Source organism: Hemiscyllium ocellatum, chromosome 15 (assembly GCF_020745735.1).
Source record: "Hemiscyllium ocellatum isolate sHemOce1 chromosome 15, sHemOce1.pat.X.cur, whole genome shotgun sequence".
In the NCBI taxonomy this organism is placed as follows: domain Eukaryota; kingdom Metazoa; phylum Chordata; class Chondrichthyes; order Orectolobiformes; family Hemiscylliidae; genus Hemiscyllium; species Hemiscyllium ocellatum.
The window spans coordinates 65,696,647-65,717,236 of NC_083415.1; the positions used below are offsets into that span (position 1 = coordinate 65,696,647).

Genomic DNA, 20,590 nt, shown 5'->3' on the forward strand with positions numbered 1-20,590 from the left:
ACCTGAGCAGCTAAAGCATTTTGGGGTAACACGAAATTAAGTTTAAGCAGGTGTTGGTGAGAAAATATCCAGGAATAGTAAACAAAACGTGCTTTACCCTGTTCCGAACCTGGCCTTTCTCAGTAATGGCATGACATCACGGGTTGTTTGCACCCCCCAAGGATTCCTCTACCCCAGCTCCCCTTCCTAATTTATAAATAATCTGACACCATCATGTCCCTAATCCAATTCTTGCTCCTTCTGTTACAGCCCACTTTAATGCTTGCATTGTTCAGTGTTTATTGAATGCCCCAGCTTCCCAGGGGTTCTCTCCTTTTCCAGGAGTCTCGCTTTCTCTCTCCCCATTTTTTTTTGTCAGCTGCATGTGACATTGGGAAGGTGTTTCACATACATTCATTGGTCACAAGCGTGATGACAAATGGGAGCTAGGCCCAGTTTCATCCTGCGCCACAGGCCATCGCTCCAGTGGTTTCAGAAGGACATCTACCTGATGCGGTGTGAGGGATCGACGGGAGAGGATTCAGGCCATGGCAGTAGCAGCCACCTCGGGAGTCCATTGAGAACCAACATGGGCCCAGCATCTTCCAGTTGGTAGGCCTGAAAGCCTTGCTCACAATCTTCAACTGCACACCCCACACTCCCCCAAATGTATCCTCAACCCTGCTGTTGTATTTGCCAGAAAGATTAAGTACCGTTATCATCTGTGATTGTGAACGTAACCTCTTTCTTGGTGTCACTTTTGCTCATCGAATGAACAGAGGCCTTGTCTATTTGGATGAGGACCATGTGAAGTCACAGTGTGCCCCCTCACTCGTTGCTGATCTGGGTGGAGGGCCAGATGGGGTGCATGCTTCGGAGTCTGTGTCTGACTCACCCTCCGCAATGTACAGTCTGACCTTTGACCAGGGAGTGACCCCACCGTAAGGGGCATTGTTGACATTGTCCAGGTTCTCCTTCGATTGCGAGATGCTGAAGCCACTGTAGGAGCGTTCCAGCTCCTCATGATCCACAGATGGAATGGAGATGGAGGTGTCGCTGTCTCTTTCTTTCAATGCAGTCTCTTGACGCTTGCAACAGTGGTCATCATGTCGACTGTATTCCGTCGCTCCCCTACCGCAGCCGCCATGTCCCGAAATCTTCTCATGCGACACAGAGGGTGGGGGCGGGATTCTGACAAAGGTTGTGCCGTCGCCAACTGGAGAGGTCATGAAGGTCAGAGTGTCATGGCTCCGCCGGCTCAGGCCATTGGCTGAGTGTTGGTGGGATGAGGTTGATGGTGGACAGCCATTTGGAGCCAGCGTTGGTACACCGAGTCCAGGGTACGTCTTGTGTGCGGTTAGGCTGCACGACCGCAACATTTTGTTGGTGTTTGTGTTCCTGTCACAGAGTTCCCGGTTGTCCACGGGACTGTGGTACGGAGGAGCTGGGTCCGGCTCTTTGGAAATAAAGTATGCCTCGGTCTCGGATTGCGGGATCCCCATCCGCTGCATGTATATGTTCACCAGGAAATCCAGCTTCTTCTCCATCGAATGGACCTGCAGCAGCATACAGAGAGCCTGTTACCACCATTCAAAGCCCCTAAGACAGCCCATAATGAGCTACCCATCAACCAGATGGCCAATAGCCAAATACCCACCAAACCATTAACCACCCATACTAGTCAGTCACCCCTGACCCAGCAGTTGATTAACCAGTTCCCATCCAAACACCAAGTGGAGAATTTCTATGTACTTCACTGAAGTTCCCTTTGATGATTCCCTGACATTTACAAAGCAGTTAGGGGACATGCAACTCAGGACAAACACAATAAGTAATCAACTTACCTTGTTCATCATCTGAAAGCTATTCCTTCATCAAACTCCAATCTCTCACCCATTAAACACTGGCATTCTCTGGTGCTTTTGCTATGGACAGCCTTCCTACATTTGAGTTCACTCTGTTCTTTTCAAGTTCTCAAAACACTTCCCTCCATAATCTTTTCCTCCTCATTCCTTTGACCTTCGTTCTTTGGAAAGACTTATAACCCTAATCCTACACTGAGTCCTCATTTCCACATTTCTGGGAAACCCCTAATCTCCCTCACTCCATCCTTAAGTTCACGGTGACAGACTAATGTTTATGTTACAGACTCAAATCTTCTGTAGACACAGGTTCAGTGGCTTCAATTTCTCAAGTAACCAATGTGAACATTTTAATTTTGTGAAACTGGTTCCCACTAGACTACATCAATTCAAAGGCCACATGTCCTGCAATCCAACAAGATGATGATTACCACCTGGGTCAGAGCTCCATGACCTGTTTGAAAATGGATCCAGTGAATTCCAGATTAGGCTCAAACTGTGCAATTTTCTTATTCATAAATACATGACCAGCCTTGTGTTTGTCAAGTAGCAAGTGATATTCATGTCACACTAATGCCTCGCAATGACCTTCTGCAACAAGACAAGTTCTTTGAGGAGGTATCAAGACAGATCGACGACGGTAGAGCAGTGGATGTGGTGTATATGGATTTCAGCAAGGCATTTGATAAGGTTACCCATGGTAGGCTCATTCATAAAGTCAGGAGGAATGGGATACAGGGAGATTTATCTCTCTGGATTCAGAATTGGCTGGCTGACAGAAGGCAGAGAGTGGTTGTAGTTGGAAAGTATTCTGCCCGGAGGACAGTGTTGAGTGGCGTCCCGCAGGGCTCTGTTCTTGGGTCTCTGCTCTTAGTAGTTTTTATAAATAACTTGGATGAGGAGGTTGAGGGATGGGTTAGTAAGGTTGGAGGTGCCATTGATAGTATCAAGGGCTATTGCAGGCTGCAGTGCGACATAGGCAGGATGCAGAGCTGGGCAGAGAAATGGCAGATGGAGTTCAACCTGGATAAATGTGAAGTGATTCAGAAAGCATGTAGTGTTTTGGCTTTCATTAACAGGGGGATAGAGTTTAAGAGCTGCAAGGTTTTGCTGCAGCTCTACAAGTCCCTGGTGAGACCACACTTGGAATATTGTGTCCAGTTCTGGTCGCCCTACTATAGGAAAGATACAGAGGCTTTGGAGAGGGTGCAAAGAAGGTTTACCAGGATGCTGCCTGGACTGGAGGGCTTGCCATTTGAAGAAAGGTTGAATAAGCTCGGACTTTTCTCTCTGGAGAGAAGGAGGGAGAGAGGAGACCTGATCGAGGTGTACGAGATAATGAGAGGAATAGATAGAGTCAATAGCCAGAGACTTTTCCCCAGGGCAGGATTGACTGGTACGAGGGGTCATAGTTTGAAGATATTAGGAGGAAAGTATAGAGGAGACATCACAATGAGTTGTGAATGCATGGAGTGTGTTGCCAGTTGAGGTGGTGGAAGCGAAGTCATTGGAGTCATTTAAGTGACTGCTGGACATGCACATGGATATCAGTGAGTTGAGGGGTGTGCAGGTTAAGTTACTATATTTTACATTAGGGCCGGTTTTGTGCTGTACTTTTCTCTGTTCTAAGACTAAATCTAAACACTGTCCCTTGACATCCAATGGCATCACTGTCATTGAATTACCCACCATTGGCATCCTGGGGGTCACAATGGATCAGACACTGAGTCGAGTGTGTGGTGCTGGAAAAGCACAGATGGTCAGGTAGCATCTGAGGAGCTGGAGAATCGATGTTTCAGGCAAGAACCCTTCATCAGGAATGGTCTAACTATATAAATAATACGGCTCCAGGTCAGGTCAGAAGCTGGGAATACTGTAGCAAGTAACTCAGCTCCTGACTCCCCAAAGCCTGTCCACCATCTCCAAGACACAAATCAGGGGTGTGATGGAATACTTGTCTGGATGGGGGCAGCTCCAACAACACTCAAGAAGCTTGACTCTATCCAGGACAAAGCAGCCACTTGATTGGCACTACATCCACAAATATCCACTCCCTCCCCCACCGATGCTCAGTCGCAGCAGTGTGGATTATCTACAAGATGCACTGCAGAAACTCACCAAAGATCCTCAGACAGCACCTTCCAAACTCACGAGCACCACTATCACGAAGGACAAGAATAACAGATATACCTAAACACCCTCAAGCCATCCTGACTTGGAAATATATCACCATTCCATCACTGTCAAGAGTCAAATTTCAGAAACTTCCTCCCTAAGGGCATTGTGGGTCTACCTACAGCACATGGACTGCAGTGGTTCAAGAAGGCAGCTCACTCTCATCTTCTCAAGTGGGCAACTAAGGATGAGTAATAAATCCTGGCCCAGCCAGTGATACCCACATTCCATGGGTGAATGAAAAAAAAGACGCTCTCTCAATTGGTAAGATTTATCTTCCACAATGATATAAAACAATGAAAACACTCATATCCCACATCAATGGACCATCTTAACTTTAACTTAATCTTATTTTTGGGCAAAACTTCTCTTTCTTGTCATCTCCTGTTCTTTACAAACTTCACACAGAAATCCTCAGGTGATAATTGTCCATGTACTAAAGTATTTCTCTATAAGATACCTTTCAGAGAGTTTTGAGAAGATTTGTAGCTCAGGTTAAGGTTCTGGATGTAGGTTTGCTCGCTGAGCTGGTAGGTTCATTTCTAGACATTTCATCACCCTCCAAGTAACATCTTCAGTGGGCCTCAGGCAAAGCAGTGTACATGATTCCTGCTTTCTATTTATATGTTTGGGTTTGTTTGGGTTGGTGATGTTATTTCCTGTGGTGATGTCATTTCCTGTGTTTTTTCTCAGGGGGTGATAGATGGGGTCGAATTTGAGTTAGAGTTAGACCCCATCTACCACCCCTGAGAAAAAGAACAGGAAACAACATCACCACAGGAAATGACATCGCCAACTCAAAGAAACCAAAATAGAAAGCAGGAGTCATGTACTCTGCTTCGCCTGAGACCCACTGAAGATATTACTTAGTAGGGTGACGAAACGTCTGGAAATGAACCTCCCAGCTCAGTGAGCAAACCTACATCCAGTACCTTTCAGTCAAAACTGACAATTGCTCATGCAGAGCAGGATCAACTAATCAAATGTTTCCAATTCTCCTGTTAAACACCATAAATAGGTCTGCCACAGCAAGAGCGGGTCCTTGAAAAGCCTTCACTCAGTGTAACTTTATCCTTCATGATTGAGGTGACACTGACTGGAGGAATTCTTTCAGACATCTCCTGAGTAAAGTTAATGACAAAGTACATCGAACAAACAGTAAAACACACTGCTAATTTGCTACTGTCAATTTTCTCTGTGGTAAAAATTCCTGTTATCTATAGAATGCTAACTTTGATGCACTCTGAAACTAGTCTACTCCTGAAATTAACCATAAGAGGAGCCAAGTGTAGCAGCATTTGTACCGACCCTAACAATTACAAATCCCAGGTCAACCAATGGACAACCATAAACAATCTGAGCTTCCCTGAATCCTGTCATGGTCCCTGAGCCTAACCACAAAACTTTGCTCCACAAAAACATGTAAAAACTATTTTGCATAGAAATACTACCTAAGAACAGAAGAAACAGCAGTCGGCCCTTCAGCCCCTCAATCCTGCACCACCATTTAACAGGATCACGGCTGATCCGACATTCCTCACATCCACTTTCCTGCCCTTTCCCCTGAATTCCCCGACTGATCAAGAATCTGTCTCTGTCTTAAATCTACACAAGGACTCTTCCCCCACAGCCCTCTGTACCAAGAAGTTCCAAAGACTCATAACCCTCTGAGAAATGAAATTCCTCCTCATCTCAGTCTTAAATTGGCATCTCTTTTAATTTGAGACTCTGCCCTCTGGTTCTAGACTTTCTCACGAGGGGAAACATCCTCTCAGCATTTACCTCATCAAGCCCCTTCAGAATCCGATATGTTTTAATGAGATCACCTCTCATTCTTGGAAACTCCAGGGAGTAGAGTCCCAACCTGTTTCACCTTTGCTTGTAAGACAATCCCTCCACACCGAAGATCATCCTAGTGAACCTTCTCTGAACTATCCCCAATGAAAGGATATCTGCTCACAGTGCTCCAGATGTGGTCTCACCAGCCCCTTGTACAGTTACAGTAAGACTTCCCTTCTCTTATACTCCAACCCCCTTGAAATAAGGGCCAACATTCCATGACCCTTCCTGATTCCCTGCTGCCCCAGTGTGCTAAGTTTCTGTGTTTTGTGCACAAGTCCCATCAAGTTCCTTTGTGTTGCAGCTTTCTGCAGTTTCTCTACATTTCAATAATACTCTGTTGTTTTGTTCTCTCTTCCAATGTGAACTATTTCACATGTTCCCACATTATACTCTACTTGCCAACTTTTTGCCCATTTACTTAATCTATCAATCTCTCTCTGTAAACTGTTTCTATGTCTCTCAGAACCTTTCCATGTATTTTTCTGTCATCTGCAAATTTGGCCACAGTACATTCAGTTTAAGCACCGATCCCTGTTGAACCCACAGGTCACCAACCTGAAAAAGATCCTGTTACTCACACTCGTTTCCTGCCCATGAGCCAATCCTCTTTCCATGCCCAAGATATTACCCCCAACACCTTAGGCTCTTATCTTATTACTAAACCTTTTTGTGAGGTTCCTCATTGAACACCTTCTGGAAGTTCCAATACAACACATCTACTGATTCTCCTCTATCACTTCTGGTTGGGACATCCTTGAAAAACTTTAATAAGTTAATCAGACACGATTCCCCTTTCATAAAGCCACGCTGACTCTGCTTGATTAGATTACAATTTTCCAAATGTTGTGCTAATATTTCCTTAATAGTTCATTCCAATACTTTCCAACAATAGATGTCAGGCTAACTGACCTACCTTGACCTGTTTGCTGCCTCTGTCCAGTTTTGAATAGAGATGTCATGTTGTCAGTTTTCCAAGCCTCTCATTCTGCTGCAGAATCCAAATTTACAACCAACATATCCACTATCTCTGTAACTATCTCTGCAGGCCATCAGGGCCAGGTGACTGATCTGCCCTATTAGTTAGTCTCATGTTTCTTTAATGAAGGTGAATAGTAATGGCAATTTCTCAAGGAAAACAGTTTGCGTCTTTGATGGATTAATAGACTGAACTGGATCTTATCCCATGTCCAATTCAAGTGGATGAAATTCCTGGAGGGAGCAGGTAAAGGGAGTCCCAGCTGTATACAGTTGTGGATGGAATTGGATACCTTCCAAGTAGCACAGAACTCGATTTCGGAAAGTGGGGGAGATTTCATCAGGGCCACCACCGGGTCTTACAGCTCAAATCGTAACGCTAACACAGGACAATGCCGGTACGTCACAATTCACCTCTTTACACCTGGCACCTAGTACAAGCACTGCCACTCTAGGGCTATCTCTCACACTCCTGCTGGGGTCTTTTCAAAATGGCAAACAGAATTAGCATTTACGGAGCTCCTGACACGACCTCAGGACTTCTGCTCACATTACAGCCAATGAAGTCCATATGATGTTTAGCCACTATTGCAATGTAGGAAACACAATAAGCTCCCAGAACATGGTGTAATCTTGTCTGGTTAACCTAGTTTTAATGGTAATTTTTAATATAATAATGTATACCCCTTCATTCCAAGGCGGGGGGAGAGGGAGAGAGAGAGGGGGGGGGAGAGAGAGAGGGAGAGGGAGAGAGAGAGAGAGAGAGAGAGAGAGAGAGAGAGAGAGGGAGGAAGGGGAGGAGGAGGAGGAGGAGGAGGAAGAGAGAGAGCGAGAGAGCGAGAGAGAGAGAGAGATGAGAAAGTAAGGCTATTTGTGTGTAGGTCAGCCCTGATTGGTCAGGCTGATACCATGGAAAATACAGTAGGAAGCTATTGTTTCCCCATGCTTTTGCTTCATTTAAAACAAGGAACGATACCTGGACAAATTCCTTTTGCTTTCAGAGGACTGGCCCCTGCATTTGAATATACGCATCCGAGAAAAGTAAGCCGCATTTTGATCTCTTCTGATCTTGTTAAATTGGTTGTTGGTGTAATTCCTACCACACTCCAGCTCTCAGCTTACCTGGCCTTTGAAAGCACTTCAATATAGAGAGTCTCTATAGAGACTGATAGCTCAGCTGCCACTGGGAACGCTAAGGAAGCTGCGGACGTTCTGGCCATCTACCTGGGCCATCAGCAACTCTGAAAGGCAGTCCTTTCCCTTTAACTGGATGACAGACTCATGATGGCCTCATAACTGGGCATCTCCATTCAATTTGTCCCCATATTCCCACCAACTCCAGCCTGTGCTCAGGATCAAATTTCACTTCCAAAGTGGGAGTTCCTTAATTCAGTAAAAATCCAACAAGAAATTCCTAAGAGATCCTCGGAGAATCACTCTCCAAATCTCTACATGCCAATTTTGATGTGCTGCATCCAAGCAGATCATCATTCCTTGGTCCTCCTAGAATATTTTGGAATTTCTACATGCTATAACCAAATCATAGAATCCCTACAGTGTGGAAACAGGCCATTCAGCCCATCAAGTCCACACCGACCCTCCAAAGAGCATCCCACCACCTCACATTTCCCATGGCCAATCCACCTAACCTGCACATCTTTGGACAGTGGGAGGAAACTGGAGCACCCAGAAGGAATCCACACAGACACAAGGAGAACATGCAAAATCAACACAGACAGTCGCCTGAGGGTAGAATTGAACCTGGGTCCCTGGCGTTGTGAGGCAACAGTGCTAACCACTGAGCCACTGTGTCATCTAGACCCTTTAAGGCTACATTGCCCATTACTATTCTGTAAACCTTATGTAATTCTATGTGATCTGATGTTTGGTTTGTGGAGCAGAATCTCAGCTCTCAAGACATTAATGCATTATTGAACACCTCCCCATGGTATAGAGTGATTTTAAGATCAACTGTTACCTGTCTTTCCATTTTCCCAAGACGTCCCATCATACTCGGGTCTTCGGGGACCTCAGGCTCCGTTGGGATCTTGGTGCGGTCCTTCTCCTGGAGTTGAGGACCGCGGCCTACAATCTGGTCGACTCTACCATGGAAGGTAAACAGATACCAGAGATAATAGGGTAGACAGTAACTCTGCCCTTCACATACAAAGCCTAGCCCAATTGTCAGTCCAGAGGTTAGTGTCAACAAGTTGGAAAATGCAAGGCTATTGGACAAAAGTGATCAGAACTCTTCAAAGGGAAAGTTTCTCTCAAGGTAAAACAAGATTCTTTCTAGGGAAGGGATGGGTTGGAATTTCTCTTGGGTTTTCTCGTTAAGTGGAGAGGAGGGTGGAGGAAACAGTGGAGTCAAATCCTAAAATATAACTCAACAGTTATTAGGCGGGCATTACTGAGAGATGCTCCATACACAGTTACAACTGGCATGCCAACATGCACATGAGTCAAACAAGACAGCAAATAAAGTCCCATGCATTTATGAAGCAATGAAAGGTTGGGGTTAGAGGTATTAATAAGGAATAGCACAACAGGGTCAACCATGTCTCTAAAAGGAAGGTGATGTTTTGTAGCTGGGCAAAGGCTGGCACTCCATTGACTCATCATCTACCTTGGCATGTGTGTGGATTCAGAATGGATATCCATAGTCAAGCACAGGGTGATCACCGAAAGAGGAAAATGATCCTTTTCAATCAGAAGATCCCCCATGGAATCCAGCAATCAAAGTTTGAATCAACTGCTTATTCAGCCAAGGTTTCATATCCAGAATCATCATGTCTCTCTTCGGGGAGGACGGGTGCAGTAACATCAACCTTTGTGCACAATCTCCAAACCCCTGCCCTCCGAGGAGAGCTTGAGTAGGTTGTACCTTTATTGATTGGAGTTGAGTGGTGACCTTATTGAAATATACAGGATTCCGTGGGGACTCGACAGGGTCAATGTGGGAGGCTGTTTCCCCTTGTGGGAGATTCTCAGACCACAGTCTCAGAGTAAGGAGTCACATGCTTGAGACATTGATGAGGAGAAATTTCTACTCTCAGAGGCTAGCGAATGAGTGGAATTATTTACCGCAGAGGGCTGTGCAGGTTGGGTTATTTGGTATATTCAAGATTGAGAGATTTTTAATGAGGAAAGGAGTCAAGGATTACAGGTCAAAGGCAGAAAGTGAAACTGATGATGATCAGATTAGCCATGAACTAATTGAATGGCGGAGCAAACTAGATGGGCTGAATGACCTTCTTCTGTTCCCATGTCTTCTGGTCATAAGATCTTTCCCCATTTGGAGGAGCCAATGGAGAGCAGCATGGACATCAGTCACTGTTGTAATGTTCAGGTGCTGAATCCTTTTCCCAATGAGGGATCCCAGGAGCTGACATTCTGGGGCTCTGAGCTGTACCTATCGTTGTTATTTGCTGAGCCTCCACACTAACTGTACAACAATGGCCTGATTGATAGTTTCCATAAGTGGCCTGGTGGGAGTTGAGTCAATCAGCAACTGGGTTCCAATTTCTTTTTCTTAATTTTTCACAGGATGGAGGCATCATTGAGAATGCCATTGGTCATTACCCACAGTAATGTGGTGATGGTGGTGAACCATCTTCTTGAATCTAACTCAGTGGTTTACAAGATTATTCCTGAGGGCAGCTAAGAGTTAACCACATTGCTGTGGTTCTGGAGTCAGGGCAAAGGTGGCAGAGCTCCTTCTCTCAGGGATGGCAGTGAACAGGTAGGATTTTCTGGTGGCTTCAGTATTATCATTACTAAGATTACTTTCCTTATTCCTGATCTACTTATTTAGCTAATTGCACTGAGATTCCTAGCTCCCATGGAGGGGGTTGAGCCCGTGCCTTCAGATTTAGATGGTCTGTAACATAATCACTTTGCTCCCATCCTCTCTGGTTCATAGATAACCTCACCCCACAAAGGAACTAATACCCACAGCTGGTAACATTGAGACCTACAAGTTTGGTAGAGGAGTCACATTGAACCTAAACTCTGTTGCTCTCTTCACAGATGCTGCTAGACCTGTTGAGTTTCTCCAGCACACGTTTTGCTTCCTTCATTCTATGGGATGGATTAGATTTGAGGCCAGATCCTGAGAGGTGGCTGTGCTGTGTAACTTCCAACCATCTACCAATTCAGAGAAAGGCTGTAACTTGGGATTGGCTTTGCTTCACGTGGGAAGTAAGTGCTCCCTGCTGAGATTGTTCTTTGCAATGGTTGCACCAACACTCATGGATGTGTGTACACTTGTTGGAAGGCTGGGTAAATCCCTCAATTCTTATCTCTCCAGAAGTGGACATGCCTTGTGCCCATCCCCCTGTGGTGCTACCTGTATGCCTCACTCTGCCCAAGTGTCTTTTGCACACTATGATCTATATGTCCATGGTTACTATGATCTGCCTGTGCTGCTCACTGTACTTAGCTACACGTGACAATAAAATAAGTCAAATTAGGTGAAAAAAATAAACTGAGAGTCAAGAAAAGATATTCATTTGTAAACCAGGCTTTTCCAATGGTAGATTAGATTAGATTAGATTTACAGTGTGGAAACAGGCCCTTCGGCCCAACAAGTCCACACCGACCCGCCGAAGCGTAACCCACCCATACCCCTACATTACCCCTTACCTAACACTACGGGCAATTTAGCATGGCCAATTCACCTGACCCGCACATCTTTGGACTGTGGGAGGAAACCGGAGCACCCGGAGGAAACCCACGCAGACACGGGGAGAACGTGCAAACTCCACACAGTCAGTCGCCTGAGTCGGGAATTGAACCCGGGTCTACAGGCGCTGTGAGGCAGCAGTGCTAACCACTGTGCCACCGTGCCGCCCAGATGAAAAGCTATCACTGTGTGCTACGCTGCAGAAAGACTAGGGACACCCTGGAGGAACCATTGCTCTGTGGTTTTAGCTGGATCAACAAATAGACAGGACAGCAATCTCTCCCTGGTCTCATCACTCCTTCTGTCTGTAACATCCTTCCAGCCAAACAACTGTCCAACATCTCTGCAATGCTCCACATCACTACCTGGCATCTCCACACTACTCTTTGTTCATTTCATTTGTGCCTTTAGTTTCTGAGATCCCAAGCTGCTGGATTCCCATGTTTCCATCTCTTTGAGCCCTTTCCCTTCTGTAAATTGCTCCTTAAAAACCTACCCTTCAGTCATGTTCCAGATACCTCCTCCAGTGTCTGATAATATTTCTGCAAAGATGTTTTGGGATATTTTACTGCAGTGAAAAGGAACCTTGGACCAACCCATAATGTTGCGATGGGAAAGAAAATAACAGGCATTGATATAGCACCTCTGATGCAGTAAGACCTCTCAAAGTGCTTCTCAGGAATCAGAGACTGAGCCAAAGACAGCGATACTAGGACAGGTATAATCACAGCAACATCCTTGAGGAGGAGAGGGGAAGCAATTTGGAGGTGGAGTTCCAGAGCGTAGGGTCCAATCTGGTGGAGGCACTGCCACCAACGGTGAAGTGAAGGAAGGAGAGGCCACAATTGTGGAGGAGTGCAGAGTTCTCCCAAGGCTGTGACAGGCTGGAAGCTATGATGGGATTGGAGAAGAAGGATGGGAATGTTGTATACTAACCTCGAGGCAGAACACTGTGGATTCTGGAAATCTAAAATTGTTCTGTTGAAACTGTTAACTCTTGCTGCATGGATGCTGCCTGACTCATTGCGTTTTATTCCAACACTTACTTTTCATGTGGGAATTTTAAAACTCATAAGAAACATAGCTAAAGCCTCTCACCCAATTGTTTTATTTTCAGGAGATGTCCAGGTACAGGGCTGTGCAGTTGGGGGAGATTCAATTATTTAACAGATAGTGCACTCTGCTTCTCTTTCACCAGAGAATGTGGTTGTTGCTTTCCTTGTCCAAATTCTTTGTTGGGTTTCTGCTCATTGTTAAATTTGGTTGTCCACCATTTGCCCAATCACAATCACAGCGTGCAATATCATTTGTTCGTTAGTTAAATGAAAGGTGGCCTGTCACGTTGCCCTCTCCCTCAGAATGTATCCATGCCTCATCTGCCCCATGCTTCCATGCAAATAATGAATAGCAAATTCAAACCCAAAAGCGCAAACAATGTTAGTTCTTGCCCACTGCCTGCCATTAAAATCATAAGCATTCCCAAACATTCAGAAGACATCAAAAAGCTTTCTCCAGTGTTAGAGAGTGCAATACAAACACTTACAGCAAAACCCCTTCATCAATCTCTTTGGTTCGCACTTACCCTCTCATCTATACCCTTTGGGTGATAACATCAAATGCTGAGTGAATTTTAACCTGAACTTGCAACAAATCCTTTGAAGAAACCGAGAATGAATTTCAATTTTAGGTTTTTTTTTACGGTTCTGTGCCCAAGGAAGGGGGTTGGCTGTGTAAGTAATAACTCTTGAGTGAGACAAAGTAAGCATTCTGTCGATGAGTCCTAACCTAGGAGAGTATTGGATTGAATCTTTAGAAGTGGTGAGGATTCCCTTTAACTTCTTATGCCGGGGAGTTGAAGGGGGTGGGGGACCCACAATCATATCTATCCTGGCAGAGTGAAATAAAAGAGAACACCAGCAAAAGGCATAATGAAGCAATGTGAGGAGACAACAAAATTACAACGCGGCAGTACATTAATCAACCGAGTGACAGTGTCGAGAACATTCCTGGGAATGGTCCTGTTGGAAGAATCCATCTCATAAGCAGGACTTTTTTCTGTGACCTCACCATAACTTTCGGAAACAGTCAGCATCTGTAAACTGTCAATACACCAGCCCCTCAGCATGCACAATACAGGCAGAATGTCTCACACGCTGGAAATCTGAACCAAATACAGAGATTGCTGGAGAAACTCAGCAGGTGTGGTGGCATCTATGGAAAGAAAGCGGAGTTGTTTTGCGTCCGGTGTGACTCTTCATCAGAACACAAGCGCAAAGCATTCACTCTCCATAGATGCTGCCAGACTTGCCGAGTTTCTCCAGCGCTTCTCTGTATTAGTAACAAAAACAGAGGTTGCTGGAAGAGATCAGCGTCTGTGAGCAGATAGCAGAGTTAATGTTTCGGGTCCAGTAACCCTTTCTCAAGGCATTCACTCTGATTTCTCTTCACAGATGCTGCCAGACCTGTTGAGCATTTCCAACAATTTCTGTTATTGTTTCTGATTTACAGCATCCGTAGTTGTTCTGGTTTTTCTTGGTGTGGGTGCTATGTAAGACAGCTCCGTTTAGTTCCAGCCTGACAATTACACCTTACTGTTCAATGAGTGTACCCATACAGCGGCAGACATATTGGTTGTGTCCAGGGGCCCCAGATACAACATTCAGCTGGTGATATAAAATCTGTGGAATGATGATGTGAAACTGAGGATAAAGGATTGAGGTAGACATATCCCACTGATGTAACATGAAATTGGGTAGAGCCCATGCTTAATATCCCAGCTACACCTCAACGACCATCTCCTGAAAGTTATACATTAGCTTATCATCTCCTGCAATACATCAACAAATTTCAGACTCAGAAACTCTCAGCTCTGACACAGAGACAGCAAACTGCAAGCCCGATCTCTGAAGCACTGAGTAAAATGTACTCAACAGAGTATGCAATACTTTCTGTTAAATTTTCACAAGGACCTAAATGTGAAAAGTTCTTTACAAAGTTTCATAAATGGTCAAATGAGTTTTGGCAAAATGGTTAAATCTTCTGCAATGGATTTGATCAGAGGCGGTGAATGCCCTCTCTGGTCAATGTGATGGTTTAAATGTTGCCATGTACGAGATGTGACCCATTCACGAGCTAACTCTGGAAACGGTGCAAGTGAAAGTCAATTGTAAGACTAACTACTAAGTGCCTTGTACCAATAAATGTCTCAGTCTGCAGTTTCATATTTACTAGTCAAAACTTCCCCAGTGCTGTACTTTGTCGTAATCTCAATGTCTGGCAGCTTTCAATTCATGTCAAAGGGAGGAAACAAAGTGAGGTGTTGTTGGAATACGTATCTGCAACATTCCCCAAAATCTCTGCACTCTCTCTACGTTAATTCTGATTTTGCCAGAGTTCTATCCCCTAACTGAATCGATCATGTGTCTTTTTGTGGCTTATCTCCCCCAACACTGTGGCAATGAACTTAATGTCAGAAAACATGGATCGATGGATCTATATTGCTTGATCACTGAATGGTACCCTTACAGATCTCTAGAGGACCCCACCAATCACATCCTGTCAACTTAGTACACGATCATCTCCTGCCACAATATCAATTCTCTCGCCAATTTAACTGCTCCAGTTCTATTCTCCTCCATTTTATCAATACCTGTGGAGTCCTAGGTAAAAACAAGGACTGCAGATGCTGGAAATCAGAGTCTAGAATAGAGTGGTGCTGGAAAAGCACAGCCGTTCAGGTAGCATCCGAGGAGCAGTAAAATCGATGTTTCAGGCAAAAGCCCTTCATCAGCACTGTGGAGTCCTGTCAAACCTGCAATATTCACAGAATCATAGAATCCCCACAGTGCAGACACAAGGCCATTTGGTCGATTGAGTCAAGTTTTGGAACAGGCTGCCAGAGTGAATGGTAGAGGGGGCTACAATTACAATATTTATAAGATATTTGGACAGGTACATGGATAGGAAAGGTTTAGAGGGATGTTGGCCAAATGGGACACTTTTGGTTTGGGAAACCTACTCAGCATGGACAAGTTGGGACAAAGGGTCTGTTTCATGTTGTATGATTCTGACCCTGCACCAACACTCTGAAAATCATCCCACCCCACCCACCCCACCCCACCAGGTTTTTGCCATGGCTAACCCGTCTAACCTGTACACTATGTGGTAATTGAGCATGGTCAGTCCACCCTAACCTGCACATCTTTGGACTGTGCAAGGCAACTTGAGCACCTGGAAACCCACACAGACACAAAGGGAATGTGCAATCTCTACACAGACAGTAACTCAAGGCTGCAATCGAACCTGTGTCCCTGGTGCCTGTGAGATAGCAGTGCTAACCACTGAACCACCCAGTATTATTTTGTGCTGCCATTGTTCAGCCCTCCTCCTCTCCTGAAGATGCTGACTCTGGTTGGGATTTGGGTGCTTGAACCTCTCAGTCATTTAACCAAGCAACCATTCACATTGTGAGACAATTAGCATTTATTGCCCACCCCGAATTGTCCAGAGGGTAGTTAAGAGTCAACCACACGTGGGTTTGGAGTCACATGTAGACCAAACCTGATTAGGATGACAGATTCCTTCCCTAAAGGATGTTTAGTGAACCAGATGGATATTGCCTGACAATCAATGGATTCAGGGTCATCGTTAGAGTCTTAATCCCAGACTTTGATTGAATTCTTCTAGCATGGCAAGAGTTGAACCCAGGTCCCCAGAACATTACCTGGGTCAATGGATTAATAGTCTAGAGATAATAGCACTGGGCCATCGCCTGAAATTTAGAAAGTGATAGGGGTGATTTGATCAAAGTTTTCAAAACATTAAGGAAAATTAATCAAATGGATAGAATGAAATGAAATCTCTAATTTTGAAGCATCCAGGAGCACAGTCTAAATATTGGGACCAGACCTTTCAGAAGGGAAGTTAGGAAACACTGACCTACACAAAGGGGGATATGCAGGACTAGCTGGATATCCTACTAGTTGTTAGTTTTACATTTATCCATTGATAGATTGTTGCTAACCCAAGTTAGTAAATAGTGATATATATTGAGGTCACAGATTGATCATGAGCTCACTGAGTACTGAGACAGGTTCAAGGGGCTGATTGGCCTTCTCCTTTTCCTATGCCATTAATGTTAAACTGAAACTGGATTGAACAACTAACTTAATTTTTTAAACCTCGCTGAAATGTATTTTAAAGGTTTGCTGTGTTGATTTCTGTCTGCCCCAACAGAAGAAGCTGGTCATGTCATGAGTATCCAGCAAAGGGACTATAATTTATCTTACTTCAAATGTTCAAAATACTTTAGCAGCAGGTGGGAGGCTTCATAAGATTTACAAATCTTAATTAAACGCAAAGTTGAATGCAAAACTTTGGCAGTTCCTTCGGACACGTTAAGGATGGCAGAACAGGATGTGTTGGAGACCAGTTTGGTTCTGAGCAAACTCATGTGCAGCACATTACAAACACAAGCAGCTTTAACTTAAGCCTTGTGTTGCAGGCTGAAACACAGGCACTGCGGTGTATCAGGGAGGCTTCTTTGTACCAGGAATCCTGACGAAGGGCTTTTGCCCGAAATGTTGATTTTCCTGCTCTTCAGACACTGCCTGACCAGCTGTGCTTTTCCGACACCACACTAATCTTGACTCTGATCTCCAGCATCTGCAGTCCTCACTTTCACCCTGAGGAGGAATTGACACACGGCCCCCAGCAAAGAGGTGACTGCGCTGTCTGCCCAATGCCAGCGATTGGAACACCTGCTCAAAGTGAGAGAGGAACCTGCAGTGGGATGGGGAGGATCCAGTCACTGTGGTGCATGGAGGTACCACAGGAGAGTCGGCATGGTCAGTCTGAGGACCCAGGTGCCACATAAGATGCAGATCCCCAAGTAGTTGCAATCTCTGCATTACTCCCTGAGCCACATGTAAATTGGCATAGGGTAGGGTGGTGAATGTGTGATTCAAAGACAGGTGTGAGAGAAGTGGGTTCTGGTTCACGGGGTATTGGTACCAGCACTGGGGGAAGGTAAGCCTGTACTCCACATCCTGAGATGCCTTCTGCAAGTGCCCCACCATGTCCTCCCACCTGCTGTACAGGCTGATGCTGCACACCACTCACTTTGACTCCTTCCTCTGTCCATGGTGTTCTGTTTTACTGGAGAGTAGCAAGGCTCCCCAGTGGAGGGCTCTGTGCAGGAAATTGCTGGGAAAACTCAGCAGGTTTGGCTGCAGCCGTAGAGAGAAAGCAGAATTAACCTTTCGGGCCTAAAAGTATTCTGAAGAAGGGTCACTGAACCTGAAACATTTACTCTTTTTCATTCTCCACACATGCTGCCAGATTTGCTGAGCTTTCCCAACAATTTCTGAGATTTATAAAAAAAACCTTGTAAATCCCTGAATGTCTTTTTACTGCTTTGTTTAACATATGGATATTGATGTGTTAAATATGAACTCTTAGACAATTTGAGCTCCCTTTGGTGATAAAGAATTCAACATGACCTGGCCGCAATACAGAAAAAAGCCTTATTTCTAAACATAGCACCATCTCCCCCCATACCATCTCAAGCAAAAACACTATCTGTTTTACAGGGTGTGAAAATAAATATTTATTAGCGGTATACACTAACAGAACTAATAATTTTGGAATAAACATATTTGATTGGAAAATATGCATTTTTCAAACTGTCTAATTACATGCAGTCAGAAGTCTACCAGGTTTTCCCCTTTAGCATTTCATTCTTTCGTTCAACTAAAGCTAATTATTTTGAGGATGAAGTTTTCATAATGAAAATGTACGTAAAATCTTACATCAATGTACTTTCTCATTATAAAGTCTCCATCAAAATTTTGTTTGAAGTTTTTGTTTTGTACTTAACACCACTGTACCCATCAAACAGAAACATAGTAAATAGGAGCTGGCGTAGGCTATTCAGCCCCTCAAGTCTACTATGCCATTCAACATGATCATGACCGATCACCCAACCCAGGCCCCTGTTCCTGCTTTCTCCCCCATACCCTTTGATCGCTTTAGGCCAAAGAACTGTTATCTGGATCCTTCGGTGACTTGGGCCTCAGACTATTTCTGTGGCAGGCTCCCCCACTCTCTGGGTGAAGACATTTCTCCTCATCTCAGTCCTCAATGGCCTACTCCATGTCCATAACATTAATGTGTTATAATACGTCTTGTACAGTCTCACTCAGTTCAGTGGGAAATTGGAGAAATATAGGAATCACACTCAATAACAGAACGAGTACCATCCAATCTGCCTTCTACCACTCTGGTTAGAATGTTATAATGGCTAACCACAGTGACCAATCTCTATCACAGACTCAGGCATGAGGTGTGGAGAGCCCTCTGGTGGACAGCTCTGGGAATTATAAGCCCAATGTCACCTGTGCCTTTCAGGTGAGTTACACACCACACAACATGGGAAAAGACCTCGACTTAAAAAGCACCTTTTCACAACTTCAGGATGCATCAAAGAAATTCACAACCAATGAAATAATGTTATAGATGCTGTCACCATTGGAATGTTGAAAATATGGCAGCCAATTTGCTCACAGCAAGATCCCATAAATAACAATGTGATAATTTCGTGGCCAGGAGATTGGGAAGAGGTCCCCTGTTGTTACAGTCACAGTGAGGTACAGCACTGAAACAGACCCTTGGGTCCAACTCGTCCATGCCGACCAGATATCTTTGAATACCGGCCGTGTGGCCTCCATGTGAGATGCTGGACAGGGCCTTGGTGTAATACCCTATTTAAAAGATAGCACCTCCAACAATGCAGCACTCCCTCAGTACAGCAGTGAGTTGGCCTGGATTTTGAGCTTAAGTATCATATATTCCAAAAATGGTATTTTCTGAAAGAGTGGTTTAGCACTGTTGCCTCACAGCGCCAGTGACCCGGGTTCGATTCCAGCCTCGGGCGACTGTCTGTGTGGGTTTCTACCGGGTGCTCTGGTTTCCTCCCACAGTCCAAAGATGTGCAGGTTAAGCTGTCCGAAATTGCCCATCGTGTCTAACAGTGTGCAGGTTAGGTGTGTTAGCTGAGGGAAATACAGGGTTACAGGGTGGGGCTGGGACTGGGTGGGATCCCCTTTGAAGGTTCAGTGTGGACTCAAGGGGCTGAATGGTCTCCTTGCACACTGAAGGGATTGTATGATTCTATGATAAGTGAGATCAACTCTTGAAATACACTATTGAGCAATAATTGGATAGAAATCTGGTCAATGTGACAAGTATGCACTGTTGGGGTGTGTGTCACTGTGTTTCACAGATTCTGACAGGGATGGAGCTGCTCACGGGCAGGCGGGGGCATGACCGAGGGGGATAGGGGCAGCAGTTGAATGAAGAGTGGATGCTTGCCTGGATTGGAGGTTTTTGATTCTGGAGAGCATGTCCAGGTGGCCTGCAGAATACTGCTCGATTACATCCATGACATCGTACGGTCGCAAACTCTCCTTGAACTTCCGTTTCGAAACAAGAAATCGCATAATGCTACAAAGAAAGTTTCCTCACAGTTAGAGCTGGCTGACGGGAGCAGAAAGGAAAACCAAACAGTCTGTCTCGTTCCTCCCACAGTATCACCCTCCCCCCCTCACCCCCCACTCCTCTGAATGGTTGAGTCGTGCTGGGTTTACACTTCATTACATTCCCTCACCCCGTGAGCCTCAGCATTGGTCAGTGGAGAAAGTTTATTATTTATCAGACTCTCACCTCCCTGTACTGGGTCACTGGACAATAACCAGCCCCTGGGACCCTCCCCAATTCTCCTTCTCCTCCTAACATCGAGAATGTAACTGCTCCAAGCAAAATTGATGCAAACTTTCCCTCACTCATCTATTTGAAAGCGCTTGGGACATCTTCATCTTATCCTAGCCCCTGTTACTTGGAGAGCTCATCACTTGGAAGCCATTAAGATTGCGTTTTTTATTCGTTCACAGGATGAGGACATCACTGGCCAGTGAGTGTTTATTGCCCATACTTAATCACTTCAAGAGCTGTTTATAGTCAACCTGGGTGGGTCACATACAGCCCAGACCAGGTGAGGATGGCAGATTTCCTTCCC

General features: G+C 44.9%; 1 protein-coding gene across 2 annotated transcripts in view; it reads right to left on the minus strand.

Moving 5' to 3' along the window:
- Positions 1-724: 724 nt before the first annotated feature.
- The window catches only part of LOC132822827 (potassium voltage-gated channel subfamily KQT member 2), a 164,884-nt gene continuing 145,018 nt past the window's right edge, over positions 725-20,590 (minus strand). The window contains exons 14-17 of one of the 2 annotated variants that reach the window (XM_060836184.1): positions 19,888-20,019; positions 13,303-13,404; positions 8,812-8,935; positions 725-1,535 (exon numbers count right to left, since the gene is read on the minus strand). In XM_060836184.1, coding sequence (XP_060692167.1) covers positions 768-1,535; positions 8,812-8,935; positions 13,303-13,404; positions 19,888-20,019 — 1,126 coding nt within the window. In that variant the 3' untranslated portion in view covers positions 725-767. The remainder of the gene's footprint in view (positions 1,536-8,811; positions 8,936-13,302; positions 13,405-19,887; positions 20,020-20,590) is intronic. The other variant, XM_060836185.1, reaches the window with a different exon arrangement.